The 26,028-nt window shown below is 39.6% G+C and overlaps 1 protein-coding gene across 4 annotated transcripts; it reads left to right on the plus strand.

The window, feature by feature from the left end:
• The first annotated feature begins 637 nt into the window (after positions 1 to 637).
• On the plus strand, positions 638 to 25,783 carry LOC130420976 (uncharacterized). 4 transcript variants are annotated; one of them, XM_056748580.1, is made up of 7 exons: positions 667 to 755; positions 1,355 to 1,546; positions 3,548 to 3,673; positions 21,931 to 22,602; positions 22,946 to 23,260; positions 23,505 to 23,632; positions 24,683 to 25,783. In XM_056748580.1, exons 4-7 carry the CDS (start codon positions 22,521 to 22,523, stop codon positions 24,809 to 24,811), a joined length of 654 nt encoding a protein of 217 aa, XP_056604558.1. In that variant the 5' UTR covers positions 667 to 755; positions 1,355 to 1,546; positions 3,548 to 3,673; positions 21,931 to 22,520; the 3' UTR covers positions 24,812 to 25,783. The 4 variants fall into 4 exon arrangements, with proteins under 4 accessions (XP_056604556.1, XP_056604558.1, XP_056604560.1 ...); XM_056748578.1 differs by lacking the exon at positions 1,355 to 1,546 and having other exon boundaries at positions 638 to 755; XM_056748582.1 differs by lacking the exons at positions 667 to 755; positions 1,355 to 1,546 and adding an exon at positions 2,896 to 3,070.
• Positions 25,784 to 26,028: the final 245 nt, after the last annotated feature.

Below are 26,028 nucleotides of genomic sequence, written 5' to 3' on the forward strand. Positions count from 1 at the left end.
GTTGGCTTTTGAGGATAACGGGGAGGAGGATTTCCGTTCAAAATGACGTTTGTGGGTGCATTAGGGGAAGGAAACAGTATGATGCTTACGACAGTTGAGTCCAGGTGGCGCGTTACATAACCTACCTACGTAAATGTGAAATGCTAGATCCATATAAAAGAGCATGGAAAAAACTATAACTACAAGTGTTTCCTTTTATCACATAGGGCTTCAAACGGTATACAAACATTAAGGCATTCAAACAATAATTAAACCAGTCTAACACAACTTGTAATGCAACATATCGTCGATATCATATCGATGTCCTTCTTAATCCTCGGATGTACAAATTCATAGTTTTTCATGAAATATGGCATGTGGTTCTTGAAGCCCCATCATCCAGCGGGTCCCCCCCTATTCAGTTCTCTTGGCAGTGGTTGATACCGGGTATCGCTTTTAATGTTGTAGACATTGGTGTCTAGGGTAGGAACAGTGATGGAGGAACACTAGCTTCCTCTGCCTTCAGGTCCGTCGCTACGCCAGAGCAGCCTGTGGATACCTGAAGACTCTTCCCTCCCTGGAGCAGAGCATCTTGGAGCCATGCCGTATGTGTTCATCGCAGATGAGGCACTCCCGTTGTGTCATAACATCCTCTTCAGTGGCGTAGACAGGGGAGGGGCCATGGGGGTAGTAGAATAATTTACGATTCCGCGTCGCGATGCTTCTCAACGAGGACCAAGAATAGCAAACTGTTTTTCAACGGAAAAAAACACACGGTAAGTTGATCTATTTTATACAGCTTATTTTCTTTCGATTAGCGAGTTGTTGCTCTGCTAGAGTTTGGTAACGTTACCGTCTTTCAGTGTTAGGACAGACCAGGCTCGACGTATTCTCTGAGAGCAGACCAACATAATGCTAATAATTACATCTAACGTTACTATGCTCCTGAGGCTGAATGTAACAGGGTTTTCCTGCGTTATGATTTTTTTCCCAGCCGAAAAGCAAGTGATATTGCAAGCGAGGTGCCGAAACAAATCGTATGATGTTTATCTAGGCTAACGCTCAACACTTTAAAAGCTAACGTTACGTTAACTTTCAGAGGTGGAGGTCTTGAGTTACGTTACTACACTCTAAATAAAGAAAATTAAGTTACATGACATTGACTTCGAGTCTTGAGAACGAATATTCTAAAGTCTCGAACCGCATGCCTTGATAATGACTTGTTTTTTTGGGGTTTAAACATTTTACCTGTTTTTAGTTTATAATTTTCCAGCTGGGCTGGTTGTGATAAAAGGTAAAGTCTTTGTCATCCGCCAATAAAACCATAGCATTTAAACAAATAGTAATTTCCTCCTTTTTACCTCTGTTATCTCAGGCAGTGTAACAGGACGAAAAGGCAGGGAGATATTCAGTATTTTTCTGCAAAGAAAAAGCCATGCCAGCCAGTGAGGGAGAGTCCGCGTGATGGTTTAACGTTACACACAGTGAGTTCAGAGCCTGCCTGCTCAAGGAGACCTCTTGGTTCAGGAAGATTTGAGCATAAATCAGAACAGCCCTGTACACCCAGGTTAGTAGACAAGCTAGAAAGTGGACAGTGACTAGTGATGGGTCGTTCGTGAACGATTCGAACGAATCTTAAATGTGACTCGGGAAGAACGGGTCGTCTTGGAAAGTGATTCGTTCAGTCGCGCATGCGCATTGCGCAACACGCTCCGACGTTTAACAAATGCAATCAGAGCCGGAGGAGAATTGATTAGTTCACCTCCCGAGTCTTCGGGTTCGAGTCGTTCGGTCTTTTGTAATGTGACGTGACAGCTTTGCAGGGCGTAGCAAGCTTTTCAAAAGTGTGGGGGATGGATGTGTTTTGTTTGTTAACAATGAAAACGTTGAACGTAATGACAGAAAGGTACAAAAGGTATAACATACTAGATATAAAAAGCTTCCCATTTAAATGTGTGATACTAGTAAAGTATAAAAACACATTCGGAACACACAGAAAATAAGTCAAAACTCTGTTGTGAAAATACACAACAGTAGACTTGCTAATGAATCATAAATACTTTAATAATCCCAGGGGGGAAAGACAGTGGGAAGCTTGATAGTGACATTGGTCTGACAGGACTGTGACTGCTAAAGTTTGCTTACTTGCACCTTGAAAAGGGGAGATATAAAAAAACACACACACAAAGCTTTTTCTTTGGTGGTATAAATAATGTAACAATTTTCTGTTTTTAAACATTAAAATAATATACACTTTCCGTTCATAGTTCTTCAACAGGTACAATCAAACATAATAGGTAAGTATCCACAAAAGTATTCAGCTAAACAAAAAAAGCAATGTTCAAAATATCAAAATCAATAAACCCATAAATACACTGCTTAACAAGGTCAATTTGTCCCTCCTCCTCGTCAATTCCCTGCCTTCTTCATCACAGTTACTTTATACATTGCATGCCACATAAATAACCCAATTTAGCTATTTCTGAACAATATCCCAATTTGCAATTAGCATTAGTCTAAAAACTAAATATAATTTAGAAAACACTCGACATATCAACAAAACATAAACAGAACATCTCCCAAACACCTATCAAGGTTATTTAAAAACCTCGAAAGCATAAACACTCATTCAAAGTCGCTGGAAAAGAAAGACGTAAATAACCATAACCGTTCCGCCTCCTCAGCACGAGCTAACCGATAAATCTAACACACCAAGAGAGGCGGGACTTAAGGCAGAACAGCCAATCATCATCCGGTCACACTCAAAGCCTGTGTTCTGTTTGAGTGGGAGGGGAGAGGAGAGGAAGCAGCCGCATCGAGCGCAGACACAGAGCGGCAAGAGAAACGCTGAAGCGACTGCTGTAAGGCGTTTTTACAAAACTGCTGAAAAACTGCAAAAAAAGTGCGGATGTTTAACCCTCTCACCGGGAAAAGTGTGGGTGTTATCCCCCACGGTTGCGACGCCCCTGAGCTTTGGACAGAGAAATTAGCTAATTTACAACCTTCCTAACAAACGAGTGAATAGCCTAGTCCTAGTGTTTGTCTATTGATAGAAAAAGACAGTGAAATGACAAATTAATCAAGATAAGAGGTGAGGTGAGCTACTCATAGACTAAATACCCATGTATACAAGTAATTCATCTTTTCTGTTTATTGTAGCATTATAGTTTTGTATTTGTTGTAATGTGATAAAAAGTTTGAATAAGTAGTAGATTTGTTAAGAAAAGTGACATGTAACATTTTAATTATACTTTGCTTAAATGAACGAAAGGAACGATATGACTCGAAAAAAGATTAGTTCATTTTGATGAACGAGACTCAAAGGTCCGAGTCAATAAAATGATCCGAACTTCCCATCACTAACAGTGACATGACTTTGGTAGGCTGTATTCAGGGCTACGCATTTATTTATATAACAGAAGTCCCTATATTGATATATTGGTACTTTAGTATATTGGTCATTTCAGTATCATACAGAAAAAAATGCACTCCTGATTGTTATTGTATGAATGCATACAGTTATGTAGTTAAAATCCTTGTATTTTACTAATATGCCTTTGTGTTATAGCTGTCTCTAGGGATGAAACAGATGAGAGTGAAAGTGATGTGAAAGAGATGGATACTTGTCACCCACCTTCAGAAGTGTAATCTGAGCTTCCACTTACTTCTGATACTGCTCTTACTGGACCTGATGGTATGTTTTTTTATTTTACATGTAAAATAGCCAATAGATAATTGCATTAAGGAACTGTTGCTAACTGTGTGTCTCATGTGCCTTTGAAACAGAAAGTATGGGGGTAGAATTGTTGCATATTACCAAATAAATAGATTAAGATTCACAAACAAATGTAAAGAGATTCACAAAAGTATATCAAATTCACAAATAAATAGATTAAGATCCACAAATAAATGTAAAGAGTTTCCCAAAAAAATATAAACTCACAAATAAATAAAATGAGATTTGCAAATAACATTTTTTTTTACAAATGTTTTATTATTTTACAAACACAACTCTGCCTGGCATTTATTTTTGAATTGCTTTCTGTGCATTTGTAAATCGCTTAATCTATTTATTTGTGAATTTGATATACTTTTGTGAATCTCTTTACATTTGTTTGTGAATCTTAATTTATTTATTTGGTAATATGCAACAATTTTACCCCCATAGAAAGTGCCTCTGATAATTGATTCCCATTTCCTAATGCTTCTTCCCAGACATTGGATTATTTTATTTATTACAGTTTTTCTTTCACTTTTGTAAAGTGATAAGTTAATATAAATTGTATTTTATTGTTTTGATTTAGAGCAGTGAATAACTGCTATCAAAAGATAATAGGGTATCACTGTTTATTGCTGATTTTAAAGCTTACTGAACTTGAAATGATTTGGATATCTACAGTTCTACATAAATACACAACATAAGAATGGCCCCTCTATATTAATTGTGGCCCCTCATGTGCCCCCCAGTTGAAAAAATCCTAGAATCGCCCCTGATCCTCTTCCCTTACCCTGGACACAACACTGGAGAAGGGCAAGTTTATAATTTCCGTCTTTCCGATGTTTAAAGAATGGTCGAGAGTACATTTGGAATACTTGCAGCACAATGGAGAGTATATTAAAGGGTTCTTGCAGTGTCTCCAACGGTAGCTGAGAAGATTGTGAATGCCACCTGTATGCTTCACAATTTCTTGAGGAGGGATGTGCTCGCAGCTTCTGCTCCAACTTTGACAAAAGAGCCATCTTTAGGAATGCAATGTGTACCCCGGCTTGGCACCGTTAATCACAGTAGAGACACTGTAGCTGTGAGGGATAGGTTTGCTGAGTACTTCATGTCTCCAGCTGGTCGAGATCCCTGCATTGTATTCCCGAACAGTACAATCTACTTCCTATGACAAGTGTCGCCTAAAAAAGTTACAATTGTTACAACTGGTATAGGTATGGATAACTATTGCTGAGCGAATGTTATGCTAGCTAGCTAGGTGATCATTTTTAACGACAAGTAGTAGTCAATACGTCATGACTTTGGAAGCAGCGTCTGTGCATGTGATGGCGTCCCAGTGAAACCGATAGGCATGGTCACAGAAGTCTACTTGAATAATAAACAGAGTGCGTATTTGCAATAAATCATCGCATATTTAAAAACTGTAATACTAATTTCTCAATTGAAATGCAATCAAAAGTTATTGAAAGTGAAAGTTCAATTTAAATTTATACATAACTATGCTCCAACCGGCGTTTCGGTCTCCATTTTTTGTTTTCAAGCTTGATACTGCTCGAACAATCACTTCCCTTGCATGTTGTTTTGGAAACAACACACTACTCGCTTGTCATTGGTTAGCTGTGTATAGGAGCTTGACGTAGTGTATTTTTTTCAGAAAAGTTGAACTTTTTTTCAACTTAAAAAGACACCCTGAGCTGCAGAAAAATATGTTTTTTTAAAATAAGTTTTTTGAAAACATAGGATTATAATGTAAAACAGACGCTAGCAGCTTCGAAAAAGAAGTCAAGTCTGAACACGGCCTTAATTCTCAATAAAAACATTTGTAGAGGTACAACAGAAATTAAGTGACAGTGGTGTCTGTAAGTGAAGGTGGAGTTTTTTCCACTATGGAATTTCACTGTTAATATCCCAAAGAATTTGAGTGTTTTTCCGTATTTTTTACAGACATTTTCCACTGACATGTTTTTTCACTGTTAATATCACAGGCATTTTTTACAGTGAATGTAAACTGTTATCAAACTTTTTGATATTCATAGTCATCAACTAGTAATGCTTTGTCACATTAGATTATACAGACAAAATATTGGGGAAAATCCTAATGCTACAGCATATCATGATATTCTAGAGAATTATTTACTTTTAATTTTATATAAACAATTTTGGCAGAACTTTTTTCTTTCCCAACACGATAATGCCCTTATGCAAAATGACTTATTCTGTTGTCTAAGTTGTCTTTTTGCAAAAGTTCTGCCCAAACTGTTAATATAAAAATTAGAAGCACACAATTCTCTATAATTTGTTCATACAGTGCATGTTGGTTTGCTAACTGTGCATATTATAAGCATATTTATAAGCATAGCAGAGGTTGGTAACTGATAAGACATGTTTTGTACCATTGTACTGTGTAGTAAAACCACCTATAAAAATGTATAGAGCAATCAGAATATTGGCACAGAAAATAATTTGTGCTCTTTACAGCTTAATTTGAATTACATGTTTAGTTATATAGATATAACATTGCAAGACCACAGAGGCCATGCTACAAATCAAAGGAGTGATGGGCGACTGTATAGGATGCCCAATGTGTTCTCAGCATCAGTGGATGATATTCCATCTAATTTTGATCAAGTTGTCAGCCACCATCTTTACATGTTGAATAGTTTATTTAAATGTATTTGATGTGAATATAGTATACTAATGAAAACCTGTTTGCATAGTATTAAAGCTAGTTCAATTCATGAAAGCATTTAAAGGGCCGCAAATCAAGGAGATTTCTGCGATGTAAAAATAGTCAGTGGTACCCCAGATTGTCTCTGTAAGGTTTCAGCTCAAAATACAGCGTATATCTTTCATTAAAATATGTTGAACATGGCCATTCGTGACTGCAATGGAGAATGCGCCAGTTTTTGTGTCTCTTCAAATGCAAATGAGTTTCTGCTCCCCTCCCCGTATGCAAACCTTAATGCCTTGTTCATAAATACGAATTAAATGGAGAAGTCAAAAACATAGATAGAACAAAACATGCTGTATGAAATTATGTGCATGCATATTAGAGACATAAACATGGATATAGGCAAAAACATGGATTCAGAGTATATGACAGAGAAGTATGTAAAGATCATCAAACAGGTTGTCTAACAAATGCGCACTCTCTTTCTATCCGCTCTAAGTATTGGCGCATTTTGGACATATATAAGAAAACACTAAACTCACCGAAAATAGACACTGCTACAACTTTCTTTTGTTGTTATGAATAAGCTTCTGTACCGATGGGCGCAATGCGTTTTACCACTAACATTACGGCATAATACCTGTTTGTAAAGTCTCAGGTTTAGCTGTGAACATGTAAACAACAGCCGTTAATGTGCTAAACACATTATTTAAGAAAGGTGATTTAAAAACCTTGTGTAATACTTACTTCTTCCGGAGATGAAGATTGATCGCAAACAGCTGGCACTCATCCACTCTTGAGATTTTGTTTTTGGAAGAAACCCATGCTATACTCACAGGCCCCTGGGTCCACTGGGCCACGGCTTATAAAGGGGACAAGATAATATGGGAATGGGAAGCTAGCCGTGTAAAACAATAAAGGAGAGGAAAGACCATGTAAAGAGAGGTAACCTAATTGAAATATAATGAGGTAAACAAGAGGGGTGAGGTGAAGCTTGCAGATTCCGAGCACATGGCCAGGTGTCAAAACAGCACCAGGTGCCCGACACAACAGTGACAGAGGATTGTACAGACAACAGAGGGAGTGCAAGACCCGAGACCTGACATAGGGTATAGTCAGAATTCTACTTTATATAATCTCAAAAAGTTATTTAAAATCTAAGTCATCTGGAATCTGTAAAAAGGCATAATATTGCTTGTTTTGTTACACAATTTGAATGTTTGAATGTTATATGTAGTAATGTTTCTTCTGCTAATTGAGGCCGTCAGAATTGTTCAGTATTATTACAATTGAAACCGCTGTTACCTATGTAAATTTGTCATACATGTTAACATTTTATCAATTATCAAAGCTTAATTTTCAGCATTGTTATTTCGGATTTCAGTGTCAAATGATGCTTCGGAAATAATTGCACAGAAATATGAATAAATGTTTTCAAAATTTATGATTTGACCCATTATTAATAACTGAGCATGAAATCAGCATATTAAAATGATTTCTGTAGGATTATGTGAAACTGAAGACTAGAGTAATGATGCTGACAAATTAAGCTTTGATAATTGATAAAATGTTAACATGTATCACATATTATTGAACACATGAACATTGAACACATGAAGGTAACAAGGTTCAAAATGGCATAGAAATGATGTTTTATTAACAAAGTTCGGGAGGAACCTAAGCATATAATCAGCACGCCGTTCAATCACCAGCAAATACCTATCAGCCGAGCATGTAATCTCTTCACAACCATCTCGGCTGGTACATCATTAGCAATCACAGCACCTACCCTATCAGCTCAAGCAAGCTCTACTATAAATAGACAAGCAGTCTTACCTGATGCTTCTCGCTAGATGAACATCGTCAAATTCCTTTACGATGTCTGAGACTCCAGTAGTTCACAGTGTATCGGTTATTCCAGATCCTTCGGCGGCATTATGCGCACCCCAGCTCTCCAGTTCAGAGTTAGATTCTGCGGATGATTGCCAAGCTTCGCATCGGTGCCGCCAGCCACGTCGCTCGGACAGCGCATCGAAGCAGAAGGGTTCGGCATCTCTCCCACCAGCGCGATCTCCACCTCATTCACCGGCGAGATCTCTCGCCTCTGCAAACCCCAAGATACCAACATTCCGCAAATGGACGGTCCAGAGTCTTCATAAGGCCCTCACCAACACGGAAGCCCCATTCAGCAGGCGGATGTCAAAACTAGAGCTCTACACCCTCTTTGTGTCGTCCCAGACCGACGCCCCCCTGGTCAGGTCGGCCCGAATGGCTGCCAACGATGAGTCAGGCTCGGCTCGGGGTCCCATCCATTCCAGGCACGAGCAATCTACCTCCGCGGCTCGGCATGGCCTCTCTCACTCGAGACGCATTAGTGCATTGGAGTGCATTCCAGGTGCATTGGAAGCCACGGACATCCCGGCTAAGCACCTCAGGCAGGCCGAGGCATCTCAGCTCGACGCGCAAGAAATCACATCGAACGCAGTGGGTCTCCCATGCTAAGCCTGCCGGAAACCTCCAGGAGCACCGGCACATCATCACGTCTCAGGCGCCATTCCCTCCTCTCTCTCTCTCTCTCTTCAACAGGCACGCCCAGCATTCTCACTGGCTACGGCGATCACGATGCCCGCACCTCCAAATGCGCCTGCTTTGGAACCTCCACAAGTCTCCAGCGGAGTCAGAGCGCAGATTTCGGCAGAAGTTCAAGCTGCTAGCACCCGAAGCGGAGCCCGTGCCTACCTATGTTCCACCTTATTTGGAGTTGATCTTTCAGTGAAGCACCCACTGCACAACCTTCTCGATGCCTCTCTCAACTACATCACTCAGGCAGTTTCCCCCAGGACCCTACAATCATACCTTACAGCATGGAGAAGCTTCAAATCATTTCACAGGGCTTTCAGCATGTCATTCCCGGATTTTTCACTCCTCACCATCACCTCCTTCATCTCATTTCTCAACACTGCCAAAAGCCTTCAGGCCAGCTCCATCAGAGGTTACCTAAGCGGACTCCAGTTCTTCCACAAATAGATTTTTAACTCTACGTCGCCGGCCATAATAAAGCTCTCAAACATCAATGGTTATCCAGGGCATTCGAAGATCCCAACTCGCCCGTCAGGATGTTAGGAGACCCATCACCCTGGAGATTCTCACCAAATGTATCTCCACCCTCCGAAAAGGATACCACTCAAAGCATGTTGCCCGCACACTCGATGCCATGTTCACATTGGCTTTCTTCGGTTTTCTACGATGCTCAGAGTTCTCCACCACATCCAAATTTGACCCCGCGGTTCACCCCACAGTATATGACCATCAAGTGCTGGATTCAGAGACAATTTCTTACTCGATTAAGAAAAGTAAGACTGACCAGACCAGTAAAGGCCATTTCATATCGTCTTTAACCTCCAGTCACCGATTCAGCCGTATGGAACCCTCCTAGCCTATCTTCGCTACAGGCAACCCCGGACGGCTGTTTGTGTCAATGTCACACAATGCTGATGTGTCAAATACTTATTTTCCCCGCTGTATATACTAATAATAATATATACACACCAACGTGAAAACCACATATTAACAAGGACTCAAAACTGTACAATACAAACCGGGACCAAAAAAAACACTGTTACTATAATAAAACTTTGGTCAAGTTTCATAGGGGCTGAACAAAGGGAACCTGCCACAATTTCCCCCACTTTTTCCGCCACAATTTCCCTAGACGGTGCTAGCATATTTCGCTTGTCATGCAGAAGATACTGACACAATGGCGAGAACCAAGCAGACCGCTCGTAAACCCACCTGTGGCAAAAACCCAGAGGAAGCAGCTCGCAATTAAAGGCTTCACGGCCGGCGTGAAGAAACCTCATCGCTATAGGCCCTCTCTGAGAGAGATCCGGCGTTATCAATAGACCACCGAGTTGCTGATCCGCAAACTTTCTTTCCAGTGTCTGGTGAGAGAGATCGCTCAGGATTTCAAGACGGATCTGCGCTTCCAGAGCTCCCCCTTCATGGCACTGCAGGAGGCCAGAGACTGATTCATTCTTTATGATCCTCAAAGAGGAAATTTGTATTCACTTACACATATCCCAATCACAACACACATATATTCCTACCAATTTCATACACACATATTCCCACCAAGTACAAATATATATACATTATTTACACCAGAAACACAATGGGCCTCATATATCAATCTAACGTATAAACGTGTGCAGATCCGTGCGCAGAAATCATCTTATGATAAGGTTTACGTGTGATTCAGCAAACATCCCGGCAATTTTGTCTTAAGAATTATTGTACCTTGATAAAAGCGGTAGCTGAAATAATTGTAGTAATTTACAATTCATGCCCCTAAAAATTCAGTGTGTAGAAGCCTCGCCCCTAGATTTTGCGCCATGGAGTAACGTAATCCGGCGCATCAGGAGTGGGAAGTAGTGCCATACCAACGCTGCTACAGTGGAGGGGTTGGCTGTTGACCTCGACCGGGGATATCATCGGGCGGTGGAAGGAATACTTTGAGGATCTCCTCAATCCAGCTGTCACGTCTTCCATTGAGGAGGCAGAGGCTGAGGGCTCGGAGGCGGACTCGTCCATCACACGGGCTGAAGTCACCGAGGTAGTCAAGAAAGTCCTCGGTGGCAGGGCTCCAGGGGGGGATGTGATCCGCCCTGAGTACCTCAAGTCTCTGGATGTTGTGGGGCTGCCTTGGCTGACACGCCTCTGCTATACCGCGTGGCGGTCGGGGACAGTGCCTTTGGACTTGCAGACCGGGGTGGTGGTCCCTCTTTTTAAGAAGGGGAACGGAAGGTGTGCTCCAACTATCGGGGATCACAATTCTCAGCCTCCCCGGGAAAGTCTATGCCAGGGTACTGGAGAGGAGAATCCGGCCGATGGTAGAAACTCTGATCCAGGAGGAACAGTGTGGTTTTCGTCCCGTTCGTGGAAAACTGGACCAGCTCTATACCCTCTCCAGGGTGCTGGAGGGTGCATGGGAGTTTGCCCAACCAATCCACATGTGTTTTGTGGATTTGGAGAAGGCATTCGATTGTGTCCCTCGCGGCATCTTGTGGAGGGTGCTCCGGGAGTATGGGATTCGGGACCCTTTGCTAAGGGCTATCCGGTCCCTGTACGACCGGAGCAGGAGCTTGGTTTGCATTGCCGGCAGTAAGTCAGACTTGCTCCCGGTACATGTTGGTCTCCGGCAGGGCTGCCCTTTGTCGCCGGTTCTGTTCATAATTTTTATGGACACAATTTCTAGGCGCAGCCAGGGGCCGGAGGGCGTCGGGTTTGGGGACCACACGATTTAATCTCTGCTCTTTGCGGATGATGTCATCGTGCTGACCCCATCAGACCAGGACCTTCAACATGCACTGGGACGGTTTGCAGCCGAGTGTGAAGCGGCTGGGATGAGAATCAGCACCTCCAAATCTGAGGCCATGGTTCTCAGAAAAGGGTGGCTTGCCCACTTCAGGTGGGTGAAGAGTCCCTGCCTCAAGTGGAGGAGTTCAAGTATCTGGGGGTCTGGAGGGAAGGATGGAACGGGAGATTGACAGACGGATCGGTGCAGCTTCTGCAGTAATGCGGTCGCTGTACCGGTCTGTTGTGGTGATTTCCCGGTCAATCTACATTCCTACTCTCACCTAAGGTTATGAGCTGTGGGTCATGACCGAAAGGACAAGATCCCGGATACAGTCGGCCGATATATGCTTTCTCTACAGGGTGGCTGGGCGATCCCTTAGAGATAGGGTGAGAAGCTCTGTCACACGGGAGGAGCTCAGAGAAGAGCCCCTGCTCCTCCACATCGAGAGGGGCCAGCTGAGGTTGCTTGGGCATCTTTTTCGGATGCCCCCTGGACTCCTTCCCGGGAAGGTGTTCCGGGCATGTCCCACCGGGAGGATGACATTGTTGTTGGGAAGTAGCAGTTTTCACCTCTCCTCAAACACGTGTACCCCAATGCTGTCACAGCCCAAAACATCAAGCCTGGGTTCCCCAAGGCTGGCATCTTTCCTCTATCCAGGTCTGCAGTGGACACAACCCAGATAATTTTAAAATGAATACAATCATAATTCATCCTCTAAGACAGCGGTTCTCAATCCTGGTCCTCGCGCCCCCCCGCACTGCATATTTTGTATGCTTCTCCTACCGCTTCGGAGGTTTGTTCAATACGCCCATAAGAGCCCTGCGAAGTAAACATCACTAGATATTCTGCCATAATTCCAGTTGCACAAGTCTTTTTTCTTTAAGAAATTAGTAGAAACTTTAAATGGTTTTATTCGCACAAAGTTGCTTTCGTGTCATATGCAAAATGCAAGATAATAATGTTTTTGAAACGTCACTTTGGGTGTATAATAAAACGGACTCTCTCTTATTAACACCTTTGGACAAAGGCGTAGGCTAAAGGTAAGTATAGACTCGAGCGTCGTACCAACGCCATAGCCTATGTGTCAGTTTTCAATGTCTACGTCGTTGTCTGCGTCGACATGCATTTGCGTAAACATGACTCTATCCCCAGGAAGGGGTTCAAACAGAACAATCACAGCGCTTGCAGTCCGCTTTGAGATGGCGCGTTGTGGTTACATTTTTGGAGAGGTGCACGTCAGGCTACGGCATAGGTCAGGCATAGGTCTGAAGCTTGAATATAAACTGAATTTAAATAAGTAGATTAAGGGCGTGTTCATACTTTTAGTTCGGTTCGTTTTGTATTTTTAGTCCGGACCAAAATATATATATCCTGGTTCGCTTTTTGTAATCAAATTAAATTACATTTAAGTAAAAATCTGTCTATCACACGAAAATCATGAAACTCAAAATATTTAAATGACAATTAATTACAAGCTTAAAAACAAATGTTTCATTATTTGTTTCTTTAAATGATGAAAAAACATTACTTTTTTAGTTACAGTTGTGTTCAAAATTATTCAACCCCCACTGAAATTGATTGTTTTGGTCGGTTTGGTACTGATTATGATCATTCAGTCATCATGCTTACAATTAAATCAAAGAGGCACGTGTAGGTCAGACAAATATAACATAACATTTATAATGAAATAACCACAAATGTCTTTTCTGAGCTCACATCATTATCAGTTTTATTCAACCCCCAAGTGACATTCAATGTTAGTACTTAGTACAACATCCTTTTACAGTTATAACAGCTTTTAAACGTGAAGCATAGCTTCACACAAGTGTCTTGCAGCGATCTACGGGTATCTTCTCCCATTCATCATGGGCAAAAGCCTCCAGTTCAGTCACATTCTTAGGCTTGCGCACTGCAACTGCTTTCTTCAAGTCCCACCAGAGGTTCTCAATCGGATTTAAGTCTGGTGACTGCGATGGCCACTTCAAAATGTTCCAGCCTTTAATCTGCAACCATGCTCTAGTGGACTTGGAGGTATGCTTGGGATCATTGTCCTGTTGAAAGGTCTAACGTCTTCCAAGCCTCAGGTTTGTGACGGACTGCATCACATTGTCATCCAATATCTCCTGGTACTGAAGAGAATTCATGGTACCTTGCACACGCTGAAGCTTCACAGTAGGCATGGTCTTCTTTTCTTCATAGGCCTTGTTCTTCCTCCTCCAAACATAGCGTTGATCCATGGGCCCAAACAGTTCTAATTTTGTTTCATCAGTCCACAGAACACTATCCCAAAACTTCTGTGGTTTGTCCACATGACTTTTGGCATACTGCAGTCGACTCTTCTTATTCTTTTGGGACAGCAAGGGGGTGCGACTGGGAGTTCTGGCATGGAGGCCTTCATTACGCAGGGTGCGCCGTATTGTCTGAGCAGAAACTTCAGTACCCACATCTGACAAATCTTTTCTCAGTTCCTCAGCAGTCACACGGGGACTTTTTCTCCACTCTACGCTTCAGGTAGCGCACAGCAGTCGAAGTCAGCATCTTCTTTCTGCCACGACCAGGTAGCGTTTCAACAGTGCCCTTTGCCTTGAATTTGCGAATGATGCTTCCTATGGTGTCTCTTGGTATGTTTAACATCTTTGCAATCTTCTTATAGCCATTGCCCTTCCTGTGAAGAGTAATCACCTGTTCTCTTGTCTTCCTGGACCATTCTCTTGACCTCACCATGTTTGTAACCACACCAGTAAATGTCTAGAAGGAGCTGAGTATCACAGTCATTTTAAAGCTGCCTAATTGGTGCTTATTAGGCTTTATTGCTGCTCCCTGATATCCACAGGTGTTTTCAATACCTGATTGAAAACACTTCATTGAACCTCTGTTATGTCACAATTTAAGTAGCCTTCAAGTTATAATTAGGGTAGCCTATAGCCTATCATCAAACACAATAGCCTTTATCATGTTTTTATTATTTAATAAGCAAGGACAATGTTTGTTAACAAAAAGTGAATAGAAAGCAATTGACAGAACAAGCAACAGAACGCATTTGATCTCGCCCAGAGCGAATGAAATAGCCTTTAATAGAGCGTAGGACTACTGCCCATATTAGCTTATTTATATAACATTTTACATTTAGTCATTTAGCAGACGCTTTTATCCGAAGCGACTTATAGGTGGGGTAAGCAATGAAAGCAATTGGGACAGCATAAGGACAACAGAAAGCATAAGTGCATTTAAAAAAGAAGACTGGTCTCATATAACCTAACAGTGTACAGAGCTAAGTTAGAGGGGTTTTTTTTATTATAAAGAGTAGAGAAGAAATAGAAGTCAGAACTCATCAGTCAGGTGTTGACGGAAGGATTCTTAAAGATGGCTACAGAATCTGCAGATCTTGTAGCAGCGGGCAGATCATTCCACATAGGTGGAACCGATCCGGAGAAGGTGCTTGAGAGAGATATTTTATCTTTTTGGGATGGCACCACAAGATGTCGTTCGTTTGCAGCGCGTAGGGATCTGGCGGGTACATATGTCTGCATTAGCGAGTGAAGATAAGGGTGTGCTGAACCAGTGGTGGTCTTGTAGGCCAGGAGCAGAGTCTTGAATTTGATGCGAGGGACTACAGGGATCCAATGCATCTTAATGAATAGAGGTGTGACGTGTGCTCTCTTCGGTTCATTAAAGATTACTCTTGCCTCGGCATTCTGGATCATCTTCAGAGGTTTGGTTGTGCGAGCTGGAAATCAACCCAGTAGCGCATTGCAGTAGTCCAGTCTGGACAGGACAAGAGCCTGTACTAGGACTTGCGTTCATGCTCTGATGAGAAGGGTCTAATTTTCCTAATATTGTAGAGGATAATCTACAGGACCGGGCGGTGCTGGCAACTTGATCTGTGAAGTTAAGATGATCATCGATCGCCACTCCTAGGTTTCTTGCTTTTATGGAAGATGTGATGGTGGATGAGCCCAGTTGACCAAACGTAGGCTAAATTTGACTCCGAATGTGATTATGATGTTCATATTATTAGTGGTGGGCATAGATAATTTTTTTTAATCTAGATTAATCTAGATTAATAATCTAGATTAATCTAGATTAAAATGGCTCATTTGAATTCTGCCGAAGGCATTCAGAATATGTGTGCTACCCAAATAATGACTAAAAGTAAGTCTTTGAGAACGGGTTTCTCAAGCCAGGTGGCGCATTAGACCAGGGGCTCATCTCCTGTTTCCAAAATGCATCACAAACTGATTGAGAAAGCTGTTCTACTATGATAATTGGTGATGAAAATTAAATTATGTTCAATAAGATGAACTTGTGTTTACTTCCGCATTAGCTAAGGGATGATTTGCGTTTAGGTGGTACTTGAGACTGGAAGAGCTCCTACAGTACATTTACATTTAGTCATTTAGCAGACGTTTTTATCCAAAGCGACTTACAAAGAGTTAGGGAGCAACAAGCGACCTGTCATACAGGAGCCATAATACATTAGGTGCTAATACAAAGTTACTGGTTTCAACTAAAGCTAGACCACTACCTGTTGAGAGAAAGTGTTTTTTTTAAACCAATTCCGCATTGCACAAGGTGCAAACAACCTTAGTCTTGTCGATGTTTCTATTGGGAAGCTTCTTAAAAATTAATATTCCCTGAAGCAAACGCGGCGGCTTCATAGCTGCATCCATGTTAGCACGTCACGTTTGATGCGGTAATTTCACAGTAACGTTATGTTGTGTTCAGACCAAACGCGAATGGCGTGTCAAGCGCGAATGATTTATATGTTAATGCAAAGAGCCAATAGACCTACTTGCTGCGCGAATCGCGCGAATGAAGCCCTGGTTATGAGATGATGAGGCGGCTTCTGCTTCCGCGAATGACGCGAATCACGCGAGTTGAAAAATCTCGTTCTCGCCCCGTACAGTGCAGTTAAGCTGGTATACATCCGCGCTAAAATATCAAGGTGAAAGTCATCATAGCTTGCGTAGTATAGACCCAGCTCCCAACCCAACTTTGAGAATAGATTAACGGCGACATTTTTTTTATCGCGCGATAAGAGTCTCACTGCGTTAACACTGTTAACGCTGTTAACGGCCCACCACTAATTATTATACATGTTCTTGTTGAGGAAATGCAAGCATTATGCTCGGATGAAAGTCTGCTCAATGTTTGTGAATAATAACTCTGTCTGAGGAATCTGCGCAAACTCTGAAAGGGCACTCAGATAACAGTGCTAAACGATCATATTAATTCAAGCGCTTTTTTGTGAGAAATATTATATTCAAAGAAATTTTGAAGTTCTCTGAATCTAAAAGCTGAGACATTCTGATCTCAGTTTTTGTTTGTGATCAAGATGCATTCACCGCATGTACAGCTCATTCTATGATAAAAAAAGATCAAACCGTCTTTATAAATATAAAAATATTGATATTTATTACTAAGTAATTGTTAACATAACTACATGTAGCTTTAGATCATTATCTACTATTTCGTTATATGCCTGCATGCCGTGGTTCCGATGCATTTTCTGCATTGCGGCAATAAGAACACAAAACGGTATGTTTTTTAAGTTATTATGGCTTCAATCAAATCAAACCAATTGCAGTTCAATTACCATAAATTGGAATGCACAATAAAAGGCCATTATTTTTGAAAATTTAAAAAAATCTGAGTTATCTAATTTTGGAATCAATCTCTTCATATTATACGTGAGTGACACTTTTGTAATTCTCAGTAATGGATTGTAACGACATGGTTATGCACAGTATATCCAGAGACAAATATTTTATTGTGTAGAATATAAAAAAAGACGCTATAAACACCTTGTATACAGACACGCAGTTTGCAGAGTTCTCTTTGGCCAGCTGTAAAAGCGCGGTTATTCAGAGAAATTTGTAGCTCAAGCTATAGGATTACGCAGCTTTTCTTATTCTTTCACTGTATATGATGAAATACATTTAAAATTAACATCATAGCATATATATATATATATATATATTAGTGGTGGGCATAGATTCATTTTTTTAATCTAGATTAATCTTGGAATTAATCTAGATTAATCTTGGAATTAATCTAGATTATTCTAGATTAAAATGGCTCATTTCAGAATATGTGTGCTACCCAAATAATGACTAAAAGTAAGTCTTTGAGAACGGGTGTCTCAAGCCAAGTGGCGCATTAGACCAGGGGCTCATCTCCTGTTTCCAAAATGCATCACAAACTGCTTGAGAAAGCTGTTCTACTATGAAAATTGGTGATGAAAATAAATTATGTTCAATAAGATGTACTTGTGTTTACTTCCGCATTAGCTAAGGGATGCTTTGCTTTTAGGTGGTACTTGAGACTGGAAGAGCTCCTACATTTACATTTAGTCATTTATCAGACGCTTTTATCCAAAGCAATTTACAAAGAGTTAGGGAGCAATCAACTAAAGCTAGACCACTACCTGTTGAGAGAAAGTTTTTTTTTTAAACCAATTCCGCATTGCACAAGGTGCAAACAACCTTAGTATTGTCGATGTTTCCATTAGGAAGCTTCTTAAAAATAAATTTTCCCTGAAGCAACCCGGCGGCTTCAAAATCAATGTTAGCGCGTCACGTTTGATGTGGTAATTTCACAGTAACGTTATGTTGTGTTCAGACCAAACAAGAATGGCGCGTCAAGTGCGAGTGATTTACATGTTAAATCAATGCAAAGACGAGATTGACCTACTTCCGGCGCGAATCGCGTGAATGAAGCTCTGGTCATGAGATGATGAGGCGGCGCGAATGATGCAAATGATCTCATTCTCGCCCGGTACAGTGCAATACAGCTAGGTATACATCCGCGCTAAAATATCAAGGTGAAAGTCATCGTAGCTTACGTAGTATAGACCCAGCTCTCAACCCAACTTTGAGAATAGATTAACGGCGACATTTTTTTTATCGCGCGATAAGAGTCTCACGTTAACGCAGCACGTTAACGCCGTTAACGGCCCACCACTAATATATATGTATATATTATTTTGAATATATAACTTTTATCCCCTGATGAAATATGCATTTTGTCATTTTGTCTTAGAGAGAGAGTGCGAGAGAGAGAAGGAAAGAAAGAGAATTGTGATTCCTGCGTACGTGTGCTTTCAACTGTTCCTATCTTTTCTCTTATATTTAGAATATATTTCTGTACAAAGTTTTCGTGAATCATGATTTGTTCTTGTAAGCGTTCGTACGCAGGTTTCACGCACAAATTTGTGCGTATGCATTCTAGGTGAATGAGACCGATTGCTTTCTATTAGTGAATGGACAAACGTGCCACAATGACATTTTATCTACCTTTAAGTTTCCACAGGTCCCTGAAGTATGATTTCTACTTACAATGTCTTTATTTGCAGCTTTGCCTCACTCAGTTTGGATGATTTCCATTGAAAACAAATAAAATCCATTGCTCTTTTCAAGTTTCGTATTTTCGTGAAATCTCCCCTTTAGAAAAAACTTTTAAGAATCAGTACCTAGCCTCGGATTACACAACATTCTACAAGCAATACTTCCTAGTTTTTCGACCATAAAATAATGTCTCTAAAATAATTTCACATTACTCAGGTCTAATTCATTATAATGAAATAAAATGATTTCATCAAACGTAACATTTATAAAACTTTATTACTTTACCTCTTCCACTAACATGATTTCTCGTTCCCTTCTGATTGATGTGTCAGCGGTACCGTCAGCGGTGGAGTTGAAGACAACATATCCCAGCATTTCACGCTTCATCAAGCTACGCGATTGTTGTTGTTTTGATCGTGCGCCCTCTGGCGGAAATTTCTACAAAACTGTTCTTTTAACGTAAACCCGGGTTCTTTGATAACAGAGTGAGGTTTTTCACTATGGGAATTGCTATAGGCGTGACCAGCTACGGAAGCTCCTATGACACCATGTCTATGTCATTATTGGAAGATTTCTTCCCGTACCCGTGCACCTAGCGATGTGCTGGTGAAACACCTCACTCTGTTATCAAAGAACCCGGGTTTACGTTAAGTAACCCATCTTTCTTTCTCTAACTTCGCTCTGTGTTTCACTATGAGAGATATAGCACACTCCCGGAATGCACCCATATCCCTGCTATTCCTCATAACCTTCAATGGGACAGATGATTATAAATTAAGGTTGTATGTATTTCTTAAATTCTTGTATGTTTTCAAATTAAACAATTTCTTTTTCTTTTCCATTCATTCCATGTTTTAACACTGCCATTAAATTTCTCTCAATATTTGCACTTTTCTATCCATTCAATGTGCCTCATTTAGAGAAATTAAGATCATACTGTTGGTGATGTGGTTTATGGCTCATTTAGTGTACTATACACATTTTTGCATTACAGTCTCAACACAATAGACAAGTGAGTTTTGTCTTATAAGCACTGTAGTAGAGTAGGCGGGGCAAGACCGTGGTTCGAGTCCGGTGAGTAATTGTGAATTAGCGCCAACTGTGGCCACTGTAACAAATCTCAATAAAATGGAAGGAAGGAGGCGGGAACCGGCAAACATTTAAACATTTAATAAAAGTAATATAACAGCCGGCGGCCCCTCACGGACGACCGCCGGCGAACAAAACATAATATAAATACAAACATAACACAAGTTCGGGCCCGGTCCTCTCTCATCGACGGTCCGGTCGCTCGTTCCTTTTATGCTCCCATCTCCTACGTGATTCGAGCCCGGTGTGCGCACAGTTGGCGCTAATTCACAATTACTCACCGGACTCGAACCACGGTCTCGCCCCGCCTACTCTACTACAGCACATATACAGCAGCCATATTTCCATTTAAACCTATATCAGCCTTGGCACCTGTTTCCAGGCCTTAACTTCTTTCTAATGTCTGTCCAGCGCTGGAAAGATTTTCCAATATAAATGGGGGTCTTATTACTTGTCTGATCATAACACTTATATTTACTTCTCTCTTTTGTATTTTCTCCTTCATCTCCCTTTCCATAATCTCAGGCAGACAGACAGCGTTTGTAGAGCTGGCCTCAAACCCTGGGTAAAAAATAGCCTTTACCTATTAATTTTGATGTTTTTAATTATAAAATCAACTGAACATCAAAAGTGGACCTCATACAACAGTATAAAACAATAAACAAGGCCAGTTCGTCGCACCTTTAAATTCATGAATTTTTTTCATAATGATCTCTTCATCTTCAACAGAAAGTGAATTGCGCTGATTCTCGCGAGGAGTCAATCAAACTGATGATGCTTTCCGTGTTCCGTGTGATTGGCTGTTTGCCGCAAGTCTCACACTTTCAGGTGCACATGGCTCACAAACTCTTGATCAAACCTGAGTTGACAGAGAACATTTTACCATTTGTCTGGTACAAACCAGACCATTTGGTTTGGTCTGGTTTGGTCTACCATTTTACCAAAACTTACTTTGCAACTCTGAGTTTGTTCACCTCGCTTCGTGATACAGGCCACAGGGCAGACTGAAACACAGGGTAGAAAAAAGAGACATTGAAGGAACGAACAAGCACAGGACAGCAAACACAAGGCTGATGAACACTGGGGCATTAAATAGTGAAAACTAATGAGAGATAATTACAATGGGCATTTGAGGGGAATGAAACAGTAACGGACAGATAGACGCAGAAATTAGGGGGTGGGGCTAAGACTCCTGACAGGAGAACACAAGGCAAACAAAACAAAGGTTATGTGCTTCCACACATAAGACAACTAGCACAAAATACATGGTACTGTCACAACCCTGTCCACAAAACTAGACAAGACCTGACAAGGAGGACATGATCATGACAGTTTCAGTAGTGTGTACCTCGCTACATCACTTGACCTTTTTTATGCCTATAAATAGAAACACAGCATGTCTCATTCGCTTCTCTGCTAACCATGTTATACATTTGTAACTGATATGTCTCATTGTATTTAAAAGAGTTCTAGTATTTGAATATCTACATCAAGTATTTAGAATTGCTACTACACACATGTGTAGGTAAAGGTTGTAAAAAATGGTACAATCTGATTTTTAGTTTTATTTTACATATGAATAATAAGTAGTTTTAGAACCAGGTCCCAGAATGTTTAACATGCAAGTACCTTTACCAAAATCAAATTACTGTAACTGCAAATATGTAGGGTGACAACATTGAACTATTTCCCATTATCTAAAAAATTTACTAATCTTAAGGTGTATGATTGATTTTGAAATGTTTATCGTATTACATTTTTGTTTTAGTGTATAAGGTACATCAACAACACAGCTGGGTCTACAAGACTGCCAGGTATTGTTGTTAATAACATTTATTGCAAACATCCTATGTCTAGGTGTTAAATGAAAGCAACAACATCGACAAAGGCGGGAGAAATCCATTACAAAACTTAAGTGGAAAAAGAAATACAAATATGCACAGATCTTTATTCCCATTGCCCAACCCCATTCAGGTGACAACGATTGACTACATATCACCTTCCTCCATTCGATGTATGGCCAGTACACAGACCGGTAGCAAAGCAGAGGGTCGTCACACAATGAAAAAATATTATGTATGGTTTAAACCATATATGACCTGCAATTTATTTACACAAACAACCACACATTAAGATATCAAAACAATAAGCTAAATCAATAAATGGAATAAAGAGGACTCGTTTAAAAATAGACAAGGTAATTTGAACACTCAAGAGTTAAGCCACGAAAGCCCAACCCTTGTGCAGCCCATGCATCCTGTATTTAAAGCTTTTCACACAGTAGCTTGAACTGACTTCTCGCTGAATGTGATCATAGTTTTAGAAGTGAAGTGTACTTGTTGCATCTCAGTTAAGAAGATGGCAGGCGTTGTGAGATGCTGTGTACTATTTATGATCGTCGGTTTTTGTAGCCACTCATCACTAGCATCATTTGACACAGGTATGAATTGGTATTCTGACACATAAAGATGTTACTGTAACTTCTAATAATAAAAGTAAAGATATTGTTGTAAAGTCATTTAAGACAGGTTAAAGCACACATTTGACAGCCTTTATAATTTAATAACTGGGAAACATTTTACATTTAACACAAGTTAAAAACCTATTGTGGACTTTTGTTTTGTAACAGACTAAAAGTTTATACAGTTTACTTCTTATCCAATAGTTTTCATAAGGTCATGTCTCATATAGTAGCATATATAGGTCAGAAAAGTCAATGTTGGACCTTTATGTATCGTAGAGCTCTGAAGACCAAATCGTATTATTTTTCTTTCTCCATGCAGTTACGCCGTTAATAGGAGAACGTGGGAAGAGCATCAACATCCCATGTGCTACCAACAAAAGTCCTCAGGATGGGGTGTACATGATAAGAAAAAAACTAAATGAAGAAGAACATCAGAATATCTTCTATTATTATTTCAAAGATAACAAGTTTACTATTAAAATAAATATCAGCGCGAGTATAAATAAAGAAGCCATCCCCAACATCACTGCCACCCTCAACAATCTAACTGTCGCAGACACTGGATACTACTGGTGTAGATTTAATCTTGAAGAAAAACAAACCGACAGCACAGCCACATTTTTATTTGTGACAGGTAAGTGCATGTTAAATATATTATATACATCTTTATTATTATTATTAGTATAAAGCATTTAATATTAAATATAATGTTAATTATGGAATGTTGATTTGACCTAAACTGAAGTTTTTACTAAACCATTTGCATAAAACAATATCTCATGTAAAAGGAGCACATTTATTCAGATAGCAAGAGTAGAACATTTCTTTTTATTAATTCATAATTTATTTGACATTGATGATTTTTTCTTTTTTCACAGAAATCAAAGAAGAAATTATTTATGTTTGCAATGAGAAAATAGAACATTGTCAAAATGGGACGGTTTTCTATGTGATGATAGCTCTGTTTGCCTTAACACTGTGCATCCATGGTTTCCTCTATGTGAAGGTCAGTACAACCCCAAACACACAAAATTAAGTATCAAAAACTAGCATAAAACAAAACGCATTTGAAGTCCAGTAGTGTTGTACATGTGAAAGCACACTGTAATAAACGTACACACAGGGATGGTTTTATACTGTATTTTATATTTTATACTCTGTATCTTTTGTCAATTGATTCCTCACTGCCACGTAATGTCTTATTTTATGACTTCCAATTATTGCTCAAAATTTCTGTGTGAAATTCCAAAACTTAAGCTAAGTTAAGCTTTAGAGTAAAATAGTTGTGGCAGGTTTGAAGACTCAAAGACAGTGCTTGGAGGCTCAAGGATGGTTCCAAGGCGGCCACAGATTTTGTGGAATTTTATGACGTATAGAAATTAATTAAACATTTTGTGCAATCAATATGTTATGAATATGTTTTTGGTTTAATTAAAATTTTAGGTTAAGTTTAAGATTATAAGTCTTTATTTAGGGGGCTGCAAAGCAATGCACTAAAGTCGCACAAACCAGAAATTGATTTTACCTCTTGAGTATTTAGAGTTACAAACTCTTTATTTAATCCCGAATTGAAGACTACATGATCTGACACTGGGACGTTTTATTTCATAAATTAGAAAAATTACAATAAACGGCCATTTTTAAAACTACAGTATAATCAAAATATGTCATTGAATATTTTTTCTATAATAATGAAGTTAACAGTTCACACAATGATGTCACAACCTTTTTTTTGCTTGTGAAATGACATTTAAAACTAAACACTGGAAACCGTTGCTAACACAAACGGTAACAAACTTTGACTGTAGATAAAAAACACTGAACCATTTCATGACTAGTCACTGAATAATTTGGTGCGCTACATGTTTGTAAGCTATACCCATGCCGCATAATAAATCAGGTTGGTAGTATGTTGTACACATTTTGTATTTTGCAGTTTTTTGAAAAAGCGACGTTCACAAGTACCCTGTTTCCGTTTAAGACTTAAGAAATACTTAAAGCAAAGGTCAAGAGCAGTTGCATTGCATTCCCTCACATACTCGTTTGTCATTTTCAGGTGAAAAGAAGACACGAGTACACTCCATCAAAAAAGTCTCCAGACTCTTCAATTTATGAAGAAATGACCAGAAACAGAGTGGATACTTCAGCCACATTAATAAACTCTGCGTACCAATCTACCAAGTAATTCCCACAAACACCTGTGCTAGATCAGGGTTTTAATGAAACTTCCTTAAGCACATGCAGAGATAGCGTTTGTCTTACATGTATGAGATCATAGGTGGAATTGTGTTCATTTAAACTGCTTATTAACAAAATGGAAAATGTGTCTATAAGACACAGAAGACATACAGTAGAATGTGAAAAAAAAGAATGTAAGTATGGAAATCGTTGTATGTGTTCATTCTTTCAATCATTGCAGATTGGGATAAATAGATATTAGGTTCTATTTAACTTTATTTCATTGGCTTTAAACGTGTACTCTGCACAATATCTAGTATACAGTATAATGTAAAACATTCAACATTGATTCAGAAGTGCAAATAGAAACATATACTGCATACAAATAGTATAATGCTAATATACATTGCAGAAACCTGGATGAGAACAATCAAAGTGGAAATCGTTTGTTTGTTTGTCACATGACATATGAGTCAAATGTAGATATAGCTGTAGCATTTGTTTTTGATCTTGATGTTTATTTCTCAGCTTGAGTTTCCACTGTTACCCTGTTATCTTACTGTGGGTCAGTAAACTGTGGCTGCTTTGCAAAGAAACTGCTGTCATGTTTCCTTCCGTTTTTAACCATTTAAACCCCTCATTACTTTACTTACAAACAATGTTAAGAGTTTAATGTGCAATACAGTAGATGTGCAGATACTGCATCACTTTTCCCTTTTTAAAAGTTGCATGTTTTTGATGATTGTTTTTGTAACCAGAATGTTCTGATAATGTTTTTTATAATGTCTTTTCTCCATGTTTATTCATTTGTATTTTATGAATCGTAATATAGCAACTTTATTGATGCTTTGGTTTGACAAAAAATGTAAAAACGTGTTAACAATGTAACAAAATCCAGTAGATTTGCTCTTACCAACAAATCCATGTCACAATTGTCACTTTTCACTTAATGCCACATCTCAATAAAATAATTATCGTTTACAAAGTTTTGGTGTCAAAATATAGTATTTTTCTTGTTTTCAAAGAAAATATCTTTAAGCACTATAAAACAATAATTTAATTCAACGTTTGTGCTTCTGTGTTTCTGCATGATATACAGTATCATAAATCAATGTTTCTCTTTACCAAAGTGTTGTATATATGTGCAAATATTTTTTTACAGTGAGTCTTGTTATTCCACAACATTAATTTGCGTCGCTACTTCTAGTAAACTTGTGAAGATGA

Source organism: Triplophysa dalaica, chromosome 5, assembly GCF_015846415.1.
Source record: "Triplophysa dalaica isolate WHDGS20190420 chromosome 5, ASM1584641v1, whole genome shotgun sequence".
In the NCBI taxonomy this organism is placed as follows: domain Eukaryota; kingdom Metazoa; phylum Chordata; class Actinopteri; order Cypriniformes; family Nemacheilidae; genus Triplophysa; species Triplophysa dalaica.

What these genes read in the sequence shown, in the direction of transcription:
- LOC130420976 (XM_056748578.1), top strand. Translation starts at nt 22,521, where the DNA reads ATGGCAGGCGTTGTGAGATGCTGTGTACTATTTATGATCGTCGGTTTT. An exon ending in CACATTTTTATTTGTGACAG is followed by an intron (nt 23,261 to 23,504) that starts GTAAGTGCATGT and finishes CTTTTTTCACAG; the next exon opens with AAATCAAAGAAGAAATTATT. An exon ending in ATGGTTTCCTCTATGTGAAG is followed by an intron (nt 23,633 to 24,682) that starts GTCAGTACAACC and finishes TGTCATTTTCAG; the next exon opens with GTGAAAAGAAGACACGAGTA.